The 23,221-nt window shown below is 46.5% G+C and overlaps 1 protein-coding gene across 2 annotated transcripts in view; it reads left to right on the top strand.

Annotated features, from left to right (window-relative positions):
- The window catches only part of SETD2 (SET domain containing 2, histone lysine methyltransferase), a 69,354-nt gene that overhangs the window by 957 nt on the left and 45,176 nt on the right, over positions 1-23,221 (top strand). Inside the window, exons 1-3 of one of the 2 annotated variants that reach the window (XM_041122089.1) lie at positions 12,199-12,230; positions 15,230-15,245; positions 18,605-23,046. In XM_041122089.1, the coding sequence (XP_040978023.1) occupies positions 12,214-12,230; positions 15,230-15,245; positions 18,605-23,046 (4,475 nt within the window). In that variant the 5' untranslated portion in view covers positions 12,199-12,213. Of the gene's footprint in view, positions 1-12,198; positions 12,231-15,229; positions 15,246-18,604; positions 23,047-23,221 lie in introns of those variants that run through there. The other variant, XM_030007619.2, reaches the window with a different exon arrangement.

Here is a 23,221-nt window from a genome sequence, read left to right as displayed (position 1 = left end):
CCGGCGGGGCTGCGCGGTACCGCCCGCCCCGCGGAGGGAGGCCGGGCGGCGAGTGCGGACGTGTCCCGGCCTCCCCGGGGGGCCATTTTTCCGCACCTTATTTACTATGTTATTTTATTTATTTTTTTTTTTTTTTCTCCCGGTGTGCGGAGGAGTTACGGAGTGCCGGCTTTATTTCGCCCCTTCCATCCTCCCTCCAGCAGCCCCCGGGTCGGCCCCTGCCCTGACCCCATTTTCTGACAGGAGGAAGGAACCAGGCAAAAGGGGGGGAGAGCAGCCTAATGGCCGGTGAACTCTGGTTCTCCTCTCCGCTGGGGATTTTCACTAACCCCCCCCGCGACATCACGCCAGGGCCGCTGGCTTTATTGCTTCTTCTAAGCAAGGCATTCAGTTCCTGGTGGTAGCCGTGGGGTTTCTCTCCCCGCCCCTTTCTTGTTGGTTCTGAACGCTATTTTTACATTTTTAGACTTCCTTCGCGAAGGATTCGGGTGCTTCCTAAACTTTGCGCGTGCGGCATCCCCGACGTGCGTCCGGCTCTGGGGTGGAAGGAGGCAGACACCTGGCGTGTAGAACACCTCTGGGCAATGGTTGGATTGGAGGCAAAGCTAAAAATGGCATGTTTTGAGCAAGGACAACAGAGCAAACCTTTTTGAGCGAATGCTGCGAGTTCTGTCTGTGCCCACCTGGAGCAGCTGAGGATCCGTTTCAGCTGAAACAATGCCTGCGGCCGAACCTTCTAAAATTAGTGAGAGACGGAGGATTTAATTTTGAATCCGGTTGTTTTTTGCTAGATGTGGCTCCTGCCTTTCTCCCAGGACTGGGGAGCCTGGATCAAGCCCTGCACCTGATTTATGTGAGCTTAACCCTGGGGGGGAGCGACGGTCCCATCCTGAGCAACCCTCTGGGTTCAAATGACTCCACTATCCATCCAAAAAGTTTTAGCCTAATTTAGGTATTTCACCTTTTTAGTTTAGAGCGCAAGGGATCCTGTCACCGGGGGCTGGGGTGGTGCGTGGCATTTGGTGTCAAACCAGGCGTCGCACCGAGCTTGGCGGTTAAAAGCGTACGGGTTATATCATGCTGCCGCTTGTTGTCTGAAACAATCTCGAGTGTTGCAAACCTGGGCTCTTGAAAGAAGCCAGAGTGGTTTCTGTAATGACTTTTAAAAAGAAACACTAATTTATTGCTCTGACTTTGGGGTTTTCTTGGGGAGTGCGTTCCTGGTTGGGACTCTGAAAGCTGTCAGGAGGTGTTCAGATGTTTTTGGGAGCCTTGTTTCCCCGTGCCTGCCTTGAAGCCTGACGTCTGAGTCGTGTTCGCTGCTTTGTTAGTGGCGTGTCTTATTTAGGATGTGTTCTTCCCAACGCATGTGCTTTTAACTTGAGAAAATGATTATTTGCAGTAGCTCAGCGATGGTTTTCTTCAGAGGCGAGGGTACCTCGTGGTTTGTTGTCTCCTTCCCCGTTCTTGAATGTCGCGATATTAGAAATGCACTGTACGGCAGGTCCCAGGAACTGCTTGGGTATTTCCAAAGTGTGGTTGGCTGCTGCAGTGGAGAGCGCAATTAAAAACAAACCGTGATGGCTGCAGGATGTTTGCTGCTGCCGGAGACGGTGGCTTTCCCCTGTCCCGTACCCGCTGCGGGGTGCGATGAAGAGGGATGTGCACGGTTTGTTTTTTGGAGGAGTTGCTTTTGTAGCATGTAGCATTGGAGTTGTGCTGCTGCGAGACGTGGGGGCTTGGGAGAGCGCTGGTTGCAGCCCGGTGATGCAAGCGGAGCCTGGTAAATAGGCCTTATTTTTCATGGGAATTATTCACAGAATGGTTTGGGTTGGAAGGGACCTTTAAAGATCATCCAGTCCAACCCATGGGCAGGGACGTCTTCCACTAGATGAGGTTGCTCAAAGCCCCATCCAGCTTGACCTTGAACACTTCCAACGATGGGGCGTCGTTGTTGCTGAGATGGAGCTCTGCGCTGGCTGTAGGAGATGGGATGTTGAGTCGGGGAGCTGAACTACCGGTGACCTGAGTACGTGCTGATGGCGTTTACCAGAGTTTTCCTATTAGCAGAGAAACTCCGGCTGGCTTTTGCCTGGTCGGTCGCTCTCTGTGTCCCACTCGGCAGCCAGAGCTCAGATTCTTGACAACTTCAGCGTCCAGCAAAACCAGCTTGCCTCACCTCTTCGGGTGCTGAAATTGGGGTCAGCCTGAGGCCCTGAGCTCGGAGCCGCTGCCAAGCTCCGTGTGAGGTCTGCAGCTTCTCTGCAGAGCTGCCCGACACTGAACTGGACCTACTTGATGGATGTTTGTATCGTAGGCTGCGAGCAGAAGAAATTTCATCTCTTTGTGCCGCTACTAGAGCTGTAGTGGTGCAGCTGATAGAGCCAAACCTGGGATGAGCGAGCGCTTCCTTCGAGAAGACACCGAGATCGTCCCCGGCTGCTGCATATTGAGGGTGGAGGACCCTCTAAAACAAGTGACGCGTTGGTGGGATCGTTGCACGGGGCGTGATGGATCAGTTTGAGAGTCCCGAGGATTTCTTTAGCTCACGTCTGCGCATTATGATGGAGACCGAAGGTGCTGCAGCAGGTTCCCTTGGACACCCTATGGCTGAAATATATTTATCCGCTGTTTCTTCTGCGCTCTGCTGAAGGAGGACCTCCCCAACTTGAATTTAGCTCCATTTTGGGGGAAGGTGGTCTTCCTACTGTCCCGCATCTCCACAGGCTGGGGATGCTGGTGGGGCTTGGTGGTGTGCGTGGGTGGTTTGGTGGGGTCCGGGTTTAGGGCTGGTGCATTTGAACACCCTGTTGATTTTGTAATGTGACTTGATACGGATTCAAACAGTCTAAAACTTCAGGTTTTTGGTTGTGGCTATTACTATGGGTTTTTTTTAATGTGCATTGCAGCTGTGGAGACTCATGGGCCGTTCAGTGTTCATGTCACTTTCAGACTTGATTATTTTTTGCTTCCCGTGGGCAGCTGGATTCTATTTTCTGCTTTTCTCTGGGGAAAACGATTGGTAACGTCGGTGCCCTTGGCACAAGGCAGAAGCTCCTGGCCAACGCGCTGTGGTTAAATACCCAAATTCGAGTCCTCGAGTATGTTGTTCTGATCTATCGGGGAGATGCTAATGGAAGGGAAAGGCTTGGTTTTACACATGCGTTTCCCTTTGAACACTTCTCCTCTTTATTGAGACTAATGATGGTCCCATGGGGTGCAAAATCGTGAGTGGTAAGGGAGAAGCTTGGCTCTCGCTGCCTGAGTGTACCTGAGGGTTTTTCAGCTCCATGCTTAAGCCTTAATGTCTCTGAAAAGTCAGTTTATTTAAAGAAAATTCTCTTTATATGTCCAAATTTGTCTTGGTCGTGGGAGGAGACCTTCACCTGCTCACCTGGCTGGCCCGTAAGCTATCAGACAAATTTCTCACTTGGGTTTATTATTTTCGATGTTGTCTTAGGACAATTCCCAGCTGGATCCAAACTTTCTGAGGCTGGTTGCTTGCAGCGGAGCTGAATTAAATGAGGTCGTTTATCTCCAGGAAGAAGATGTGGATGCCATGCAGCGCTGCCCTTTCCACTCTTCTCTTGCATTTTCCTGCTCCATCCCCAGCACGTTTTCGGTACCGTCGCCCAGTTCTCTTAAAAACAAAGCCTGAGGTTTGTAGCTTTGCTCTTGGAGAAGTCTTCTTCTCCCTGGTTTTTTGGTACCCAAGTTTGGGTCTTCTTACCATTGTTGGGTTTTGAGGGAGGAGGACCTCTTGGCTTGTCCTTCTGCCCTGGATTCTTGTGCAGCCTCCACCCACCGCTCTGTCATTCCTCTTTTTCCATCTGCTTGTGGTCCAGAAACGCGGCGTGCAGCAAAGGCAGGGTAGATCTGCAGTGTTTAGCTTCAGAGGAGATTAAAAAAGTGTGGGGGGGAAAAGGTCCACATTTTGGCTTTGAGCAGTTGAGGTGCCTGTGGTTTCTGCCTACTGAGATGCCTATAAATAGGAAAACGGTGCATTTTTCCAGGAGCTGGCTGTGTGTGAGTGTTCTGGGAACACTTTTCTCCTTTGGTTTTCAGTGTTTTAGGTCTGTGGATCGGTGGTGGAGTGATTAAAGACGGAATGATGTGTGTGAACGGGACAGGGAAAATCGCGGCCTCGGGATGCCTCCCTGGGAGGGTGTGCTTGAGCAGTTGGGTTTCTCAAAAATGAGGAAATTTAGCAGCTGTAGGCTACCCAGGCTATATATTTTGAGTTCCAAGTCATTCCACGTACCTTTAGTCACCTGGACACGTGCACAGATAATTACACACTCCACACTTAATATTCAAGAGCAGCTAATATATAAACTCAGCTCTCCTAAATACTACGGTTTGTTGATCGCTCGGAAAAGAGGCAGAGAAATCCCTGGTTTTTGAAAGGAGAAGGCTTTCAGATGGTTCTCTTGTCTTAATTGTTTCTAATTTCCCCTCTGCAGTTTAATATTTTTCTTGCAATGGCTCAAAGTGGGTTTAAAGTGGATAGGTGACAGCCTTCCTTCGAGGTCCTGTGTTAGAGATCTGTTGACGTAATTCTAAATATAATTTGTTTGTGTGTATATTTAGACAGGGAGAGAGGATTTATAAACACCTATTTTTGTGTCTGTAATAGACACAGAAACTTAAAGAAAAATTAATATGTTTGCCATATGTATTTGACCTTCGTCCCAATTAATAGACTGGCTGCATTTTATTATTTAGGTGATTATTTAGATTTGTTAATGAGATGAGCCATGGTGTACCAGTAGAGCTGTGCAAGCTGCTTTGGTGCAACTTCCTCGGTGCCACAGGAAGCGATTAGGAGCTGAAATGCTGCTGTCCAAAGGCTCCGATCATTGTTGGTGGTTCGACACCTGCGTCGGCACAGCCACGTAACCCCGCAGGCAGGGCCATCAGGAGCAGTGATGCTTTTTCCATTTTACATCATCCCAGGCTACACTTTGTTTTCATTTTTCCTTGCCAGAACTGGTAGGATTCATTGAGAAAAAGTCTTGAGAAAGTCAAAGTGTGGCTCTGTTTTTTGTAGGGTTGGTAGGACACTTGCTGAAAAAGGTGGGGTTTTTTTTCCCTTGGCTTTTTTCCTGAATTTTCTCTTTTTTTTTTTTTTTTTTTTTGGTAAACTTCCATAAAAATGATCCATCCCTGCAGCTGCCCCTTTCCAGTGAGCTTCAGCCTTTTGGGATCCATCCCAGAGGCTATCATCCGCCAGAGCATCTCCCTGAGAACCTGGGGGCTGATGTAGAGCAGAATCTGAAACTCAAGAGAAACAAGGGCCAGGAGTCAAAATTTGACCTGAGATACTGATGTGGGAGGAAGAGGTGTCGGGCTGGGTCTGGAGAATGAGCTGGAGCCTGAGCAATACTCTATCTGAAGCACTGTTTTCAGGACCAAATGCGGATTCCTGCTGGCTTTACCCACCGTTGCTCAAAGATTTTACAGTTTCCACAGCATCATGTTGTAATTGCATTATTGCCTTCCTATTTGAAATGCATCAGCGGAGGTTTTGCAGCTAGAAATAAAAAGCGTGTCATTCTGAGTTAGCAGAAAACAATTATTTTTATCATTTGCAGCCTTCTGTAGCATCGATGTCCAACAGAAAAAAAACTCGAGAGCCTAGTGCTTGGAGTTTGTTTGCACAGCCCATTCCCAACTTGCACTTTTATTGCAAATTTCTGGTATAAAGGAGGATGAAGGGGGTTGAATTTATCTGCTCCTACACTAATTTCCCTGCCTGGTATCACCTTGTGTTTAGCATTGCCACAGCAACCGGCTGTGATGTTGCAGAGTGATAGCAGGGTGCAGGTTTTCACTCATTAGCTCTCATTTCTTCTTGCTGTGTTAGGCTGGGTTTAATCTCACTAAAATAGTTTGATTTAAAGCACTCGATTCTCCAGGAGTTGGTGTTGCAGGGAGCTTGGGTTTATTTTCTTTTATTGAATTGAGAGCGGCTCCCAAGATGTCTCCCACTGCTGACTTAACCTGCCCGGCAGGTTTTGTAATAGAAGATTAAACTTCATCTATAATTGCGTAAGAAATAAATACGTTAAGGATTTTATGTTAAAGCAGCAACCTTAAGCTTGGCTGGGGTGTTGCAGCGTTTTATTTACCGCACTGAGACAAAGTTTTTCAGGGTGCATGGTGCAGGTTGCAGTTTCTATCCTTTGAAGTCTGAATTTAGGGACACCTGATTATTGGAAAGTGTCTTCTTGTTAAACTTGGGGTGAGTTTGGGGTAAGGATGGGACATTTTGTGAATGGAGACTTCAGTATGGTGAATTATGGGAGTGTTTGGTGTTATATGCATGTCTATGAATTGTAAGGTAACCTTGCTATGATGACTCAAGGTGAAAAAGTACACGAAAATTTAATGTTTTTATCTGCGTGTGAAGCTTGTGGGATATGTTTTTGAGAATCTCTCCTGCTCGGGATGCAGGGGACAGGACTGCTCCTGCCTGCCTTCTGTTTTGGGGAGAAGGGGATGCTGGGGACCGCTAAGGTGTCACATTTCCACGCCAGGCGTTGCGGGTGGCACACATCCGACTGCGTCCTAGCGTGGGCAATGCGGATGTGTCCACCTCACCCAGTTGACACCAGGCTCTTGGGATGGTGGGAGACCTCCCCGCCTCCCATCAGCGGGGCCACCGGTGTGGTTAGCCTTCTGCTGAAGCAAGTAGGCTTCTGCAAGCCCAACCTGCAGTCTGAAACAGAGAGAAATCTGTATTTGCAAGGCATTTTAGGAGACAAAGGTGACCTGCAGTGCCAGGGCAGGTATTTGTCGTGCAGGCTTGGTGATGCCTTGATAAGGTCAGGTTAGGAATTTGCTCGCTCATGCAAGGGATGATGATACCTGCTGAAGATCTGTTCCCACTGATGGGCCAGGGAGGCGAAGGAGGGGTAGAAACCCCCCTGGTTTTACCCAGTCTGGAAATGCAGAAGATGTGGTGTAGCCTGAGGGTTGCCTGGGAGCCAGGGGGCTGCCCGGGGAGGGGGGGATCCTTCCCTGCCTTGTGCCTGCCCCCCGAGGGAGGGGCATTGCCTTTCTGCCTTGTGGGTTTGTTGGTTCCCCCCCCCCCCCCCCCCCCCCCCCCCGTTTAGCACACAGACCTAATTCCCCAGAGCCATTGCTCAGGTCAGATGAAGCCTCAAAGTCTGCGTAGCCAGCAGATATGCGGTGGACTTCTCTGCCAAGAGTGAAGCCCTGTGCTGGTCGCTGGTCGTAATGATCGTAAGTCAGCTTAGATATTTCTGACTATTATTTTTTTTAAAAAATTCAGGTTCCTCGCCTTCCTCTGCCTCCCCTGTCGCTGCAGAGGAGCGCTTTAGAGAAGTGTTGGTATTGCTTGGAAGCTGGGTGTAGCCACTTGCTTTTCAGCAGGATTTAAATACTGAAACTATTTTCCTTGTATCAAACATCTTTTAACTTAATTAGAGCAGTTTAGTTCAGCACATGCTGAACTTTTTCTGTGCAGCCTGGTGAGCGCATGGGGTGGGATTTTAGCAAAATTAAAAAACCAAACTGTTTCTTTTTACTAATTCCAGTAATTCCTTTTCCCTCTGAGCCTAGAAATGTTACCAGCATCTAACCTGGCAGTGCCTGCACATGCTGTGCCACGGCAGTTGAGTCAAACGTGACCATTCCCGCTGGGTTACGAAGGCAGACGCCGTACGTGAGAGGGAATTTTGCAGAAGGCTGGCAATTGCTTTCTCTCCTTTTGTTAATGAACTCAGAGGGTATAAATCTGCAGCAGAGCGTTAGAAGATATTTGCTGCTTCTCATGGTGGCAAGCAATTTTGGCTTGCAGGGTCGGTATCCGCCAGGATGTGCGGTGGGGGTAGCCGGGATGTGTAGCACCAGTTTAGTCCTAAAAGCGGTTTTGTGCTGGTAGGAGAAATGCCTTGTTGTATGGTTGTACTATGGTGATGCCTCTGCTTAAACCAGTGTTACAGCCTTGCTGCTGCAAACGCTGTATGTAGATCTGTGAAAATGTCTGTAGCCTGAAGAACCTGGAAATAATTAAAGGTGGGATGGGGGGGGCAGATAAAAAAAAAGTTGGGCATGGGGATAACCACCTTAGTGACTTGTTCGGGGTCACACACGGGCTGTTGGAGAGCCAGGAACCAACCCCAAGCTTTTAAGCCTGGCTGAACCCTGGCTGTAGGAAGGAGGTTTTAATTTCAGCCTTTTCAATTGTTAGAAATTGTTGAATGAAGTGGTGAAAATGATTAGTGAAATAATGACCTTGCCTTGCACGCTGCAAGCAGCGGTGTGCTCTGAGGCCAGGAGTGCCCTGCGCCTGTTTGTAAAGCTGCCTTGGACTGTTGCTTTTAATGTGGATTTTGGGGTTCTTTGTGCAACTCCCGTCCGTCCATCCTGCGGGTGGTACCCCACGGGGGGAGGGCGATGTGAAACTATCCTACATCTTCCCCTGCCTGTGTGCTGGAGGTGAAAAGTCGGAGGTGATAAACTGCGTTTGTGTTAGATCCAGCCTCATCCTTCCCCAGGGGCAACTGCAGCCCTGGACAGACAGATGGCTCAGGGGTGTGCATGCATTTTAGGAGTTAATTGCATCAGGTAGGGAAAATGCAGTTTGTATATGTGAAACATTTTTTTTTGTGCTGTTTGAGCCTGATCCTGTCAAAAGGAGGTGATTTTGAGGCAGGGATTACCTGAAAAGTGATCCCATTTAAATTTTGTTGGTGGGAGGATGCTAACTCTAAAAGCTGCTGATGAAATCTCTCCTTCCCTGCTCCGAGAGGAGGAGGAAGCTTTCCAAGGACCGATGCTCCCATGGTACTGAGCCAGAAGCCGTGGTTTTGAGTTAAGCTGTGGATTTATGCCCTCTCTTTTTGGCACCGTTGCTCTTCCGTCCCGTCCCAGCCCCCAAGTCTGTCCACGTCCTTTCCCTCTCTGTGTTGGTGCTCTGTTGGTAAATCCCTTGCCCGGCTGCCATGGGAACAGTATTGCTTATGATTATTGCTGTCACGATTTCAAACTTAATTTCTTCTTTAGACGTGCCCTGGCACTGAGCAGAAAGGGGAGAGCAGGAGCTGTGTGCGTGGTGGTGAGTTTGGGAATTCCCGGGCAGTGTTGGAGAAGGAGCAGGATCCTGTGATGCTTTTATTGGAGCAAAAGACTGGAGACCACTGGAAATTGTTTTCTTCTTAACCAGGTCTTCTTCCTGAAGCAGAAGATCCTAGCTTCTCTAAAACGCTAATATTATTAACACACAGATAGCTAAATAGTTAGTAAATGAAGCTTTGGCCAAAAAAACCCCCCAAACCCTCAACCTGTGGCTTTTTACATGCTCCTACCAACGTCTGTTTTCTCTGACCCATTTTCCTTTGCAAGAGGAGCAGCAGCAGAAAAAGCAGATTGTTTTCAGAAATCATCCCTTTCCCCCTTTATTTCTTCCCCTTCTCTTTAGGGTTTGATCGCTGCCGGGTGGACCTGCCCCTGGAAGGGTCTGCACAGGCTCCGCCAGACACAGGGCTTAATTCATAGCTTGGGCAGAAGCTGGCAGAGAACAGGCATTTTACCTCATGCCATTTTTTTTTTTTTTTTTTAGCCTATATTTTCCCCAGCTGTGGAGAACAGAGTGTAAATGCTGGTAGTAAAAATTTATAGCGCTATAAGTTTTCCATATTGTGCTGTAATGCCTCTTGAATCTGTTCTCAGTGGCTCTCCTCCAGCCTGATGAGAAATGGGAGCCTGGGCTGGCCTGAATTAGAAGCTACAGCAGTTGAGTTTCTTAATCTTCTTCATGCCTGCTGTTGAAATGGCTCGTGTCTGGGGTGTTTCTTGATTTATAAAGTTCATTTCAGGGGGGGCGTATTCGGAGGGAGGGGTCACCAATGATTACAGGTGACTCCATACACCAATAACCCATAATCTATGTTAAAAGAAAAATCCGTTTCTGGCATACTTGTGACTATGCAGGATGCCACTCACTCAGCCCTTATCATTTTTGTAAATGAAAGAAGAAGTATTTATTTTTGGTATATTCAGCTACTTGTTTTCCTGGTGTCTTCAGTCCTCTCTGGTCTTTCATAGTTCAGCACAGGAGAAATGGTGTCTCTTCCCCTGCTCCAAACTTACAACTCCAAACCCAGAGAAAATGTTGTATAAGCCAGCAAATGCTGATTTAGGAAGGCAGGGGATGGGAGAGCTGGATCTGGGGGATGTGCTGCAGGGACAGGTATATGCTTACAGCTACCTTGACCTCATTTTCTGGAGAGCTTGGCTTGGTTTCAAGCTTCTGTTTAAATAAGATGTTTGATACTGTTAGTGATTTTTTTTTTTTCCTCCCTCTTGGGTGTGCTTTAGCCTTTCCTCTGTCTAGCTTTTTGGGGGAAGGAGCAGGATTGTCTATTAACTTCCCTGCTTTTTTTTCTGGTTGTACATTATCCGGTTGTTGTGCAGTATTTTTGGGAGCAGGGACACATTTGGGTGTTAAAAGCACAGTGCTCTGTACAAAAGATTTTGCAGCAATTTAGCACCATATTTCAGTTAATCATAGGGACAGCTGCACGCTTATCCATGTTTTTTATCTCTAGCCGGCCACATTAGAGACTAATAAACCAAGCAGGCGATAGCACTTCAGACCTGTAAGTATTTAATCAAATCATTCTGTTTTGAGGATGGCAGGAGCTGAATGAGAGCAGCAGCGAGTGAACTTCACCCGCAGTGTCGTGGTGCACGGCGGCGGCAGAAGCCCAGAGGTGCAGCCCTCCATCACTGCCTAGCCGGCGATGAAATCTGCCTAGATAGTTCCTTTTTGGCTTTAGGATCGTGCAGGAACTGCAAGTTTCCACCCGAGGTCTTTGTATTTCCTTCTGGTTTGCTTAGCCCTGGTGTTGTGTTTGAAGGTCGTGGTGTTAGGTGCTGGTTGGATCCATGAGCAGCTGTGGAACTCCATCTGCATCCCCCCGCTGGCAGGACATTTCTGGTTAACCTGGCCTAAGCAAAACAGTCTGGAGGTTGGGATTTCCTCCTGTAGAGTGCTGAGGTTTTGCATTTTGTTTCCTTTCTTCAGAAAGAAAGGTAATTGCTGAGGTAGGTGGGCTTTCAGATGGAACTGTGCTAATGCCTGCACAATACCCTGTTGTCAGCTTAAAGCAAGGTGAGCTGAGTGCCTGCTCAGGATGGGGCTTTTTAGGCTTGCAGGGTTGTTAGTCTTGCAGATGTTTAGATAAGAAGAGCTTTAGGCTTCCAGGTTTTTCTCTCTTAAGAAGAAGAAAATGAAAAAAAAAAAAAAAAAAAGAGGAGGACATACGGGAGATGAGACTCTTCAAGTTTTGTCTTAATGCAGACCAGCATTTGTCATTTAGACTTCAGAAGCCTGAGGCTTCCTTTTTTTTTTTTGTTTGCTTTTTTAGCATAAGCAAAACCTGCATATAGTTCAGATTACGGTGTGGATTATATCTTAAAAAGGAGAGAAGTCTCATTCGAGTCAAGCTGTTTAAGCATCTCAGAAATGCTGGAGCTGCTGAACCTCAGAATTAAAATACAACCTTATTTTTTATTGACATGGCTGTAACTAACCTGGGGTGTTTCCAGGAGTAGGAAAGCTTTTAATTTAAATTTTAAATATAAAGGATTTTGGTAGAAATGTGGGTCCATAGCCTTAAAAAAGCCTTTCCTGCAAATACAAACTCCTCTGTATGGTGTGGGGATTTCAGATTTACTTGCTGCTGTGGTTGCTGTTGGGTGCAGTCGTGCGTTTGTGGGGTGTGTGCATGCACATCTTGCTCTCACCTGACCTATATTTGTCATTAGTTAATCAGATCTAACTGGCAGAGAGGCAAAATTGTTCTTTAAATTTTATTTAAAGGGGCAGACTGACTCTTTTTTTTTTTTTTTTAAATACTAATACACAGGGCTGCCATAGACAAATAAAAGATGGTACAGTTCCCTGGGTTTTGTTGTTGTTGTTGTTTTTTAATTTATTAACCACTTTTTTGTAGATGTCTTCAGTTTTGCTTTGAGTTTTATTTTGGGTTTTAACAAACCCTTTCTCTTGACATTCACAGAAATGAGCCATCAAGTGCATTAATTCAATGCTAATTTTAATAACAGTCTTCCTTTTATGTACCTGTAGATAGCAAGGTGCAGCTGGAGGGAAACAAGTGGGATTGCTCTAAACCTCTGGGGCTGGAAACCTGCTGGTAAACCTACAGGTTGTGTAGTTGGATGGATCCCCAGCTCGTGTACGCTCTTGTTGTGCTGAGTCTCCTGCGTGCCAGCTCTTTCCTCAGACTTGTAATGTGGGGATTTTATGTAACTTCAAACCCAGTGTGGGAGGAATTTGGCAAAAGGTTTTCGAGCGAATAGCAACGCGTTCACTAATTTTGGAAATCTATTTATATTTTTTTGATCTGGGGCGAAGGAAAAAGCTGTAAATGGAAATGGGATCCATAACCCAAGCCAGCTACCTCCTTCATTAAGGCTAACCTGTGCGAGGGCACCTGTAACAAGGTGGGATGACTTTGTGCTGCCGACGGAGGGGTAATTCAGGAGGGAAAAGCGCTTGGCCGTAACTGGCTGAAATACCGCTGCAGAGAGAGAATACTACTATTCCCTCTCTGAGAAGAAACACTTTTCTGTCCAGTAGAAATTAAATTGTTCATATAGGCATCTAGGACTATACAAGGTACATTACCAGTAATGTCATATCTGCTTCATTCTTACATATTTTATTTTAAATAACCAGTTTAATTCATGCAAGTCTTCTATTTTGTGCCGCCTTAACTGTTTTCTCCTTTAATATTTTGATTTCTCACTTGCAACCCTTTAAGCTGCTCAAATTCTAGCAATTTCCCCCTCCAAGGGCAGACGAGTCTCACTACCGAGTGGCTTTAGAGCAGCAAGATCACCCATTTCGTAAAGCAGCTCAATATCTCCTGCAAGATTTTCTCTGGGTTTTGAAGGATCTCAACTAGCTTTTTTCCCCCGTCAGTGTATTGTAGTTTTCTTGCTTGCTTTGATCCCCCGTATGGAAGCTGGTGCTCTGCTGTCTGCCTTCGTGGAGCAGCTCTTTCGAGGTGGCAGATGCTGAGGCTGGTCTACCAACCTGGCGTCGTGTCCGGGAAATCTGCTGCTGTGGCTGCGAGCTTGGAGCAGGACTTGAACTTAGATCTGGCCTGGATTGTGCTATGATTCCTGCTGTTATGTGGGCATGCCCTCTTGGAAGGGAAGATTTCATTCTTAGCTTTTGGTTTTTGGAGACCTCTACTTTGTGTATTTGCCAGCATTTTAGCTTAATACTGGTTTTATGCAGTGTTTCAGCAACAAGAGCAAAAATGGATTGTTAAGAGGAATTACTTACTTTACTCTTGCAGCAGGCTATTAATTATAAATACTAAACTTCATTACCTGTCTCCCAATATATAGCTACTTAAACCTGTGTTCTTATGTATAGGGAGACAGTTATTTCTTTTTGGTTTAGGACCACCAGCTTTCATCTGTTGGTTCTTATTCTGTGCTGTATCACAACACGTCTGGTTATGGATGTCTTGAAAATCTTCATAGAACCACAGAATCATGTAGATTGGAAAAGACCCTTGAGCTCATCGAGTTCTATGCTCATGTTGAGTCTTGGCTGCACTAGACCTCAGTACTGTTCTCACCCCTTGTAAACACTTGCACTTAACACTCAAAATCTGTGACTGGCAACAATGGTGTTGTCCTGGAAGTCTAAAACTCCACTTTCTGTAATCCTAAAAATGAAACCTCCTTTTAGTCACTAATTTGTGTCAAAGTGCTGTTCTTAGCGGGCTTCTGACCTCCTCTGCATCAGCAGTATTTTGAATTCATGTCGTGCTTAAGCCCATTAAATCACATATGTGCCCTCGTGTACTCCACAGCTTGCTTAAAATCATGGCTTCTGCTTCCTCAATGAAAACAAACTGTTTTTGCTGCTCTAAGAATGATTTGTAGCCTACTAATAAGCTTTATCAATTGGATGTGAGCCTTAGTAGAGGCAGGAGTGTATTACTGCTGGTGATAGGTCTTTCTAGCAGGTTGCTCCTAATTCTCTGTTGACGATGGTTTAAATGGAGAAATAGGTGGTTACTGCTGTGCTCTCAGTGCCTCGGGTCCCTGCCTGGGTTATGCAGAAACCGAGAGCTTTGGGTTTCTTTTCCAGAAACTGATACTTCTCGATTAGCTGAGGCTTGAAGTGAAATCTGTGAAGCTTGTCTGCAAGAAATCTTTCGCTGTGTCACCACAACAGCACTGAACTATGGCTCAAAAGCTGATAAAATTTAGGAAAACTCCAGCTGAAAACTTCTCCTGTATCTATAAGGTAGACGGGGAGCAGGCTGTCTGCGTGCAAACATCAAGGTTAGAGCACTGGAGAGTGCTTTTGTACTTTTAGTAGAGGAAATAACAGATAAAGACAGATGAGCTGTTGACATCTTGGTTGAGGCATATTGGTAACAGTAGTTGTGTTCTTGAAACTACTTTTTTCGTGGTATTGGAGTGAAGAACTTAGGGAAGCAGAGAAAAGCTGGGCTTTCCTGTTGGCTCAGCATTGGCAGGTTTGGTTGGGATCAAGGTAATGCTCCAAATTAATTCATTGTTGAGCGGCTAGCTGCCAAAGTACTGATTAATTAAGTTTAAGCATCGTGGCAAATAGCCAGGGCTGCAGATCCATAGCAGGACATACAGCAGTAAAGCGTTTGTAAGTATCTTTCATTTCTGTCGATGAGAGAAACAGATACTTTTCACTGTTTCTGGGCTGCTAAGGAAAATACTAAAATTGAAAGAAAACCAAATTCAGCTTCCTACGTCTCATTTTCGAGATTTTTTTATAGCTGCGTTACCTCTGCAGTGTCTGTTGAAATAAGGTTCTTGCTGGTTTGCAAACCCTCAGAAGATAACACCAAGCCAGCAGTTTGCTCAAAAAAGGTTTGCTCTGTCAAAGTCTGTGCAGAATTTTCAGCGTTGAAATTCTTGAGCTTCAAAACTATGCCGTGTTCCCCTTCAGAGGTGGTTGGTATGTCTGCTTGACCATTGGGTGACGTTGGTAGGGGCATCTCTTGCAGCAGGATTATTTGTGGGGTTGTTGTTACCCTCACTCTGTGTCCCCGGGTCCGACCCGTTTGCAGTGCCAGACTTCTGATGTTAATGTTTCTTGTTTCTGCCTGATGTTTACACGTTCTTCTTATGTTTTCTTTTGCATGTTTTCTCGGCTGGATTGCAACAGAGAAGAAGAAAATGAGGTGAGTAAAACTGATTCCTTTCTTGATGTAGCTCCTGAGACATGCATTAGCCAACCTGGTTAGTTTGACCTATAGATTTCATGAGGCAAGAGTGACTGAGCGTCCAGATAAAGCAAACTGATGTTATTCTGGGGTGCCTCCAGTTCAGTGGTTAAATCCAGGAAAGAAGGGAAACGCCTTCAATACCACTTCAGCCATCTACACACAAGGATGCGATAGCAGAGCGCAGTGGTGCCCTTGAGTCATTCGGTGTAGGTAGATGGTTCTTTCTGCACTGTGAGAAGATGATTATCTAAGGACTTCGTCTGTAAAAAAAATTAGTTTTGCTGTGCGTGACTAAATGAATTTAAGGGCAAAGGAGAAAACTTGGAGGAACAGGAACAGTTTATAATATCCCAGCATAGGAACCACTGCTGCTAATAATTTTTGATGCTGTAAGACCATATCTGCTCTGGTTGTGCTGGTGAACATACTGTCCTCCCTATGTTCCCAGTGAATTGAGAACTGCAGGAGCAGTGCTGCTTCAGTCATTGAGTATCTCTGCTGAATATGCAGAGTGAGTTTCTTATCGCCTTTTTCTTTCTGTAAAATACCCACAGCAATGTTTTGCGGAACGTTGCCTTTCTGTAAAACATTAAAGGAAGGAGAACTCCTGTTCTAGAGAGCTTTTGCCAGTAATTGCTACCTATTAAATTTCAAAAGCTACCTGTGGAATATGTTTAAAATTCTGTAAGTCATGTTTTGTCAAACTTGGTGTTATTTAAGAAAAAAATATCCCTGGAAGGGTGAGCACATGAAGGTGAAACATTTGTTCTGAAATGTATGATCTCTGCTGAACAGACTTTGAAAAGGGGAGGAATAGAAGCTTAGCAGGTCCTTTTTTTGCCTTCAGGTCCTGTGTTTTGTGTAAAGGTGGATGTATCCAAACCCTGTTATTGATGTGTGAGCTGGGATTTCAGATCTGTTGTGCCTGAAGTTAAAAAGATTTTGATCAAAACATTGGCACATTTCCATAGCTGTGAATTTTGCACATAAAATAATTTCACAAAAGTTCTAGCAAGAAAGAAAACTTTTGAATGCTGATGCACTATATTTACTGTATTTTAAAATACACATTTATTATTTTTTTATATATAATTGGTATAATAGGTGAATCCAGTCTCTGATAAGAATTTGGATTCAGATTTGTGGAGACTCCTTCCATTAGATATCAGGGTATGGTTGAAGATAGGAACTTGCTCTCTTACTCACCCATTGTCCCAAGACATATGCACAGATTGGGGTAAAAATTTCTGGTCATGTAGGGATAATAATTGACCCAGCAACCCCAAAAAATGATGTTCCCTTGCTCTTTGGGAGGCTGAGCCCAGAGTCCTACGGGAGAGTGGTCTCGGTAGCGTTCAGACATGTAGAAACTCCTATCAAATGGGCTGGACACTTGATTTTGTCCTTTATTCTTCTATGAATTAGTTTGTATACACTTGTGTATTAGTCTCTGGGTCACTTCTGATGTGTGGATTCTTTTGAAAATGGGTAGCATTTTCAGCATGACTTTCTGGAGATGGTTGTGAGACAGTCCTGGAGAGAGGAGTGTATTTCAGAGCTCCTGGGCAAGTGTGTGGACATGCGCTTTTTTTCAAGGTTGCTGTTTGGGTGCCCTTTTAGCCATGGCACTTATTTAAAAGCACCCATATAAATAACACCCATTTAAAAGGACTGCTTTTTATTTTTTGCACCCATTTTTTCCAGAATGCAGCTTATCATCTGCTGGCAAAGATCAAATGTATACATGGTGGTGGGTTGGGTAGCCAAGACTAGTCATGTGGAGACCGTGACATGGTTTTCACAATTCAAATAAAACCCCATGTGTTTCATCAAAAATGAGGATATTTTTGTATATATGATGTCCAAGGGTGCAAATAGGATGGGATGGGGTTTCCATTCCGCCAACGTCTTATTTAATAATTTACTATGGTGCCTTTAGCCTGAGCAACTATGCATTGTTTTACAAAAGTTAAAGGATAACAAAGTACGTAATAATTCACAGTGGGTTGCAGGAAACCGCTGCTGCTGCCAAAGATGTGTTCATGCAACAGTTATGGGAGTAAAACCCAGCTCTGAACAATTTTTATACTGCTACAACTGTTTCCATCGGAATTCTGCTTCTCCCACAAAATGTAATTACACTAATGCAATTTGGATTTATGGGGATAAAGACTATTGACAAGAACACCCTTTTACCACGGTGCCACAATATTTATCTTTAGGGATTGCACTCCTGTGACACAGCTTTTGCACAGATGAGCCCTCAGCTTTAAAATAGTTGGAAAAGTGCCAAGATGGGTAAACATACAGTGCTTTATGCTCTGAAAATTGCTAATCTCGGGCTTGGATAAATGCATCCTGTAAGGTAAGAGGTTCCCATGTGGAAGGAGCTTTGTTGCTCTAGACTTGCTCCATTTCCAAAGCCAGGGTTTGGTTGCGAGTGCTGGCACAGCAGCTTTCTTGGTGGAGATCCTGAGCTCTTAATGTCCTAGAGAAGATGACTTTCAGCTCATTAGTATCGAAAACAAATGGGCTTTGCTGTAGCACGGTCCTCACTGCAAGGTGGCGAGTGAGATCCTGGGCAGGAGACAGCAGATAGCTTCTGGTGAGATGTGCATGGAGCGTATTAGAGTCAGTTGGCATGGAGGTGACAGAGTCATCACACATGAGTGGGTCCTGATGGGAATTCTTGGAGGTTGTTATATTAATACTGATGTACCCCTGAGCCTGGAAACTTACTAGGAATTACTAATGATTGAGATAAGGCTGTTGGCAGGAGGTGGGAAAGGACAGGACTTAAAACTGCTGCTGTAATTCTGGGTAGTCTCATTCATGCTGAAGCTAAATGCATCCAGGTGCAGTCTCCTGGGACATGAAAACAAATGCACTTAAAGCTTAAAAATGCAGGACATTTTGTAGCGTGGGACCACAGAAAGAGCACAAATAAAGGGGTGCTATCTCTTCAATTAACTTCATATGTTGAACACTATCTCTTTTTAAAAAACCTAAGAATTAAATCAAAAAAGGACTTTCAGTTTGGTCATTAATAAGTCCGTTAAAAAGCCTCAGTCCAAGCCCCAAAGGAGGTTTTGCTCCAAACTGGAAATGACTGGGTAATTGATTCTGTTCAAGAGAGAGCCAGGCGCAGAAGGCAGTGCGGCTATGCTATCCCAGACTCCATCCCAGGGTATCAATTTCTATTTTCTCGTCATGAAAAATTCACCAGGTAAAAGAAAATTGTTCAGTGTGCCTCTAGAACAGAGTTAGAACTCCAAAAAACAGTTCCTCTAATGCATCTTGTTTTTCTTTTGCAGGGCAAGCCTGAAACTGTGCAGAAAGCTGGCTTTATCAAAGGCCCTGTGTTCAAAGGTGTTGCTTCGAGTCGCTTTTTGCCCAAAGGCACCAAAACAAAGGTTAACCTTGAGGAGCAAGGAAGACAAAAGGTCTCTTTCAGCTTTAGTTTAACCAAGAAAACCTTACCGAATAGATTTCTGACCGGTCTCGGAAACGAGAAACAAAATGAAACTCAGAACTCCCCAGCAGTACCCCTTCAGACTGACTTTAACCCCAAAAGTAAAATGGACCTGGGGGATGCTGCTGGTTCAGCTGAGGAGTCTTCACCTCCGAAACCGAAGGTAGAATTAGGGAAGATCCATTTTAAAAAACATTTACTTAATGTCACAGCAAAACCTCCACCAGCTACAGCAGCAACGCTACCGCCACCGCCGCCGGCTGTGGCACCAGTAACGGAACCGGTGGCACTGGCCGCGGACTTTCCCTCAACGCCACCGCCTCCCCCGCCTCCCCCTCTGCCGACGGTGTCGCCAGCAGCATCAATGCCCGTTCCTACAGCAGCAGCCTTGCCACAACTGCCGGTAACGCTGATGTCGACACTGTTGCTGTCGCCGCCCGTGGAAGTTGAAGTCCCTGCTTTGAAGGAGCCATGCCACACAGTACCTAAGGAGGCTTTGGAGCCGGACGTCAAGCAGGATGTGGTATCGCGCGGTTCGGAAGAACGTGTAGCTCCAAACATGCCCGAGCAGACGGAAATAACTCCACAGAAGGAAGATTCCCATATTGGGAAAGAGGATGAGGTTTCCGATGGCTCGAAGGGTGCTCCCCTCTGCTCCCGGAGGCAGGGGTCAAAGAGGAAGTTCTCCCAGTCCGACGGCACGCTGCTGGGCTCCGAGTCCGATGAAGATTCGGTGAGGACCTCCTCCAGCCAGCGGTCACATGAGCTGAAGATATCCAGTACGGAAAAAGAGAGAGATCCCAGACGAAGCTCCGCATCCCTCAGAGGTGACGACTTGGGGAAGTCCTCCTCACGCTCCAAGTCGGACAGGGATGAGAAGTACTCGAGTTATTCAAAATCAGAAAGAGATTCGCGGTATGCATCCTCCCGCTCTCGATCAGACAGAGAGAGAAGGCGAAGCCGGTCTCATTCCCGTTCCCGATCTGATCGGGGCTCCCGAACCAGCTCTTCCTACTCGAGGTCAGAGCGTTCGCATTACTATGAATCCGACCGCAGATACCATCGGAGCTCCCCGTACAGGGAAAGGTCGAGATATTCCCGTTCGTACGCTGACAACAGGGCGCGAGAGAGCTCGGACTCGGAGGATGAGTACAGGAGGACACATTCCAGATCGAGCGACTCGAGGCGTACGTCGTCCCACTCCTCCTCCTCCTACAGAGACTCGAGGACTTCTTACTCTAAGTCGGACAGGGACAGCAAAGTAGAGTCGTCTCATGCCGATGTGGAGAGGAGAGGAAGGTCTTCTTCGAAAGCAGATAGAGATTCAAAAAGGACTTCAGAAAGTGAAGTAACCAAAAGGTGCTCTCCCCTTGATGAGCTAGGCTATCGAAAGGGGACATCCCATTCTAAGCCTGACAGTAATGTGAATTCCTCCCGTTATAAGTCCACCCCTTCAAAGACCCCTGCACCAAAGCCTGATAAATTTAAGAGTTCTTTCTGTTGTACAGAATCGATTGAAGAAATAAAACAGCAGTCTAATTCTCTAGATTTAGAGACCTCTTGTCTAAAAAGCAATGAGATCAGGGTGTCCATTGCGAAAAAATTTGAAAGGGAAAAGACACTTTCTCCATTAAATCAGTTAAACGATTCGCCGGCTTTTAAAAAGGCAGACGAATTGAAAGTGGGTTTTCCTAACCCAAAGTCCGAGGAACTTACAGGAAACGAATGCCATGACAGTGTTAAGGAACAAGAAACTTTATTAAAGATAAAGCATGATCAGTTAAGAACATGTTTCCCCATGGAGCTGAGTGTAAATGGGTCCCCAGAGGGTAGGGCTGATGGTTTGGCAACTTCCAGTGCCTCCAAAACAGAGGATGTCGCCATGTCTTCTGACAATAGCCTGTGTCGGTCAGAAGCGTTGCCTGTTGTGAAGATGAGTCCGTCATATCCATTACCATCTAATGGGTTTGAGAGCACGTATGCGTCTCAAGAGCAAGAGCCAGACGATTCTCGGGTCCAGTCCAGTGAGTGCAACAGTCTGTTTAGGCAAGCGGAGGCTCCAGTCCCGCAGCAGCAAGGGGAAGCCATCCCTTTGCCTGTTGTGAATGTAGATCATACTAAAACTGTACTTAAGAAGCTGGATGATCAGGTGACTCCGTGTGATAAAACCAAAGAACCAGTTTTTTGCTACATTTCAGACGATGCCACCCCTGCTTTATATCATTCGGAAGTTGAAATCGAAGCAGAACCAGCAGATTTAAAAGTTGCATCCGAGACTTTTCTGGACGTGCAGGTAGAGCCGCAGACGGTTACGTGCGATTACGAGAGCATGGAGGATCACCACTTAAAGTCTGCCTGTGATGATGAGCACGGTCACCCTTCCCATAAAATTAGCCTGGCTGTGGAGAGCTCGAGCAGGGATCCCTCCCAGGATGGCTGTTTGCCAAGGCTCAGGTCAGACCATCCCGTGCCAGAGGAAAGCGTCTCTTCCAAATGGGATGTGCCACCACCAGATGGATACCAGGAGCTGCTCCAGCATTCAGAAGCCGAAGAGGTGCTCGAGTTGGATACTCAGCACGTCGATCTTGGTTTGGCAAAAGGCAAGCCATCATTCAAAGATGAACATTCGTACTATTCGGAAGTGCCGCTGGAGCACCGCAGCAGAAAGGTTGTAGAAGAAAGTGCTGTTTCCACCGAGGGAGTTGGGCCAGATGATTTCAGAGTTCGGTGTCCCAGCATATTGGCTGAGAAGGACGAGGGAAATGAGCCCTTGGTGGCTTCAGCTTTTCCAGACGCCTTGTTTCCGTCTTGTGATGTTGTTGTCACTGCAGAAGAAATGGAGACAGTAACTCAAGCCCCGACGTGCGACAGCAGTGGCAACGCTGCTGAATTTGTTCCTGCTGGCCACGACGATTACTCTGATACAGGAGAGAGCGACAGCGAGGGGGGCAGTGAAGACAGTGACACGGAAGACTCGGATTCTGATGACGGCATGCCACGGAAACGGCTGCAGTCTGTTGTGGTTGTACCGAAGAACTCAACCATTGCGATGGAGGAGAGCAGCCCTGGCTCCTCGCGGAGCAGCCAGGGCAACAGGCGCTTCTCCGACCACTGGGACGATGAGCGACCCGAGCCCAGTAGACCCTACTACGAAGAGAGATCAGAGAGTATGGTGAGTAAAGGTGGTCCACAAGTAGAGAGCAGATGTTCTCCTAGAGGGATGGAGAAGAGTCCAGCAACTTCTACCGAGCTCAGCAGGAAGGAGATGGAGGAGCTGCGGCCGGATCCGTGCCAGCCTCAGAGTGACGGCGTTGACAGTACGAGTCAGGCAGACCTAATGGCAGACTCCCATGGCAGACCCAACCCAGATGAGAGGATAATGTTGAAGGAGCTGATGTCCATTGGTAGGCCGGTCGGCCGACAAGACGAGCAGCCGTTTTGCCTGCCCGAATGTTTTGAAAGCACCGATAAATCCCGACACCAGATGAGCTCTTCCAAGCCAGACAGTAGGCAGGGGAAGGGTGGGCTTAACCAGTCTGGCCTCGGAGACTTCTCCAGGCTGGATGGTTTTCATACAACAGAGGATCTGGGTGGTTTGGGCTGGGACTTTTCCCAGCCGGAGAAGCCCAGTAGCACCTACCAGCAGCCAGATAGCAGCTTCGGGGTCTACGCGGGCTACGTTTACCAGCCGGGTTCAGGAGTGTACGGCGGCTCTCAGAGTTACTGGCAAGGCAATGGTTATTGGGACGTGAGGTCTGCTAGCAGACCTTCTGCAGTTAATTATGAACGAATCCAAGGGCAAGTACCGGATTCTCTAACGGAGGATCATGAGGAGTACGAAGAGGATGACCGTTGGGATGATGACTGCAAGCCTCGTTTTCCCAGCCCCTCGAGTAAATGCCAGATGCCCGGGCAGAAAGAAAAAGGCTCAGTGCAGGCACACGAGATCAGCAGCAATTCAACCAAGGAGCCGGTGCCTGGTGGGGAGAAGAAGGAGGAGGTGAAGGTTTTGGAAAAAAACGATGCGAAAGAACGAGGTCCACCAAAAAAAAGACGCCCGGAGTTGGAGAGCGACTCTGAAAGCGACGTGGAGTCGAGGGAGAAGAAGAAGGTGAAACTGGAGGGGGAGCAAGTGGAGTCGGCACCGCAGGACTCCTCCATGGTCGGTCGGTTGTGTATCATGGATGACTTCAGAGACCCCCAACGCTGGAAGGAGTTTGCCAAGCAAGGAAAGATGCCCTGTTACTTTGACCTTATTGAGGAGAATGTGTACTTGACAGAAAGGTAACTGATTTTTTACCTTTTTTTTTTTTTTCTTGCCTATAGCAATTTTAGATTTTAACTTACATCTGGTTCTGTGATAGCTTTTTTTTTTTTATGGCCAAATTGGTGTAATTTGCAGGGAGGGGGAGGGATGTCACATTCCCTACATCTGGTAAAGCTGCTTGTAAAGGAGACA

Source organism: Aquila chrysaetos, chromosome 3 (genome assembly GCF_900496995.4).
Source record: "Aquila chrysaetos chrysaetos chromosome 3, bAquChr1.4, whole genome shotgun sequence".
NCBI lineage: Eukaryota > Metazoa > Chordata > Aves > Accipitriformes > Accipitridae > Aquila > Aquila chrysaetos.
The sequence above is the reverse complement of the archived record's forward strand: the minus strand, read 5'-3'. Positions and strand labels throughout refer to the sequence as shown.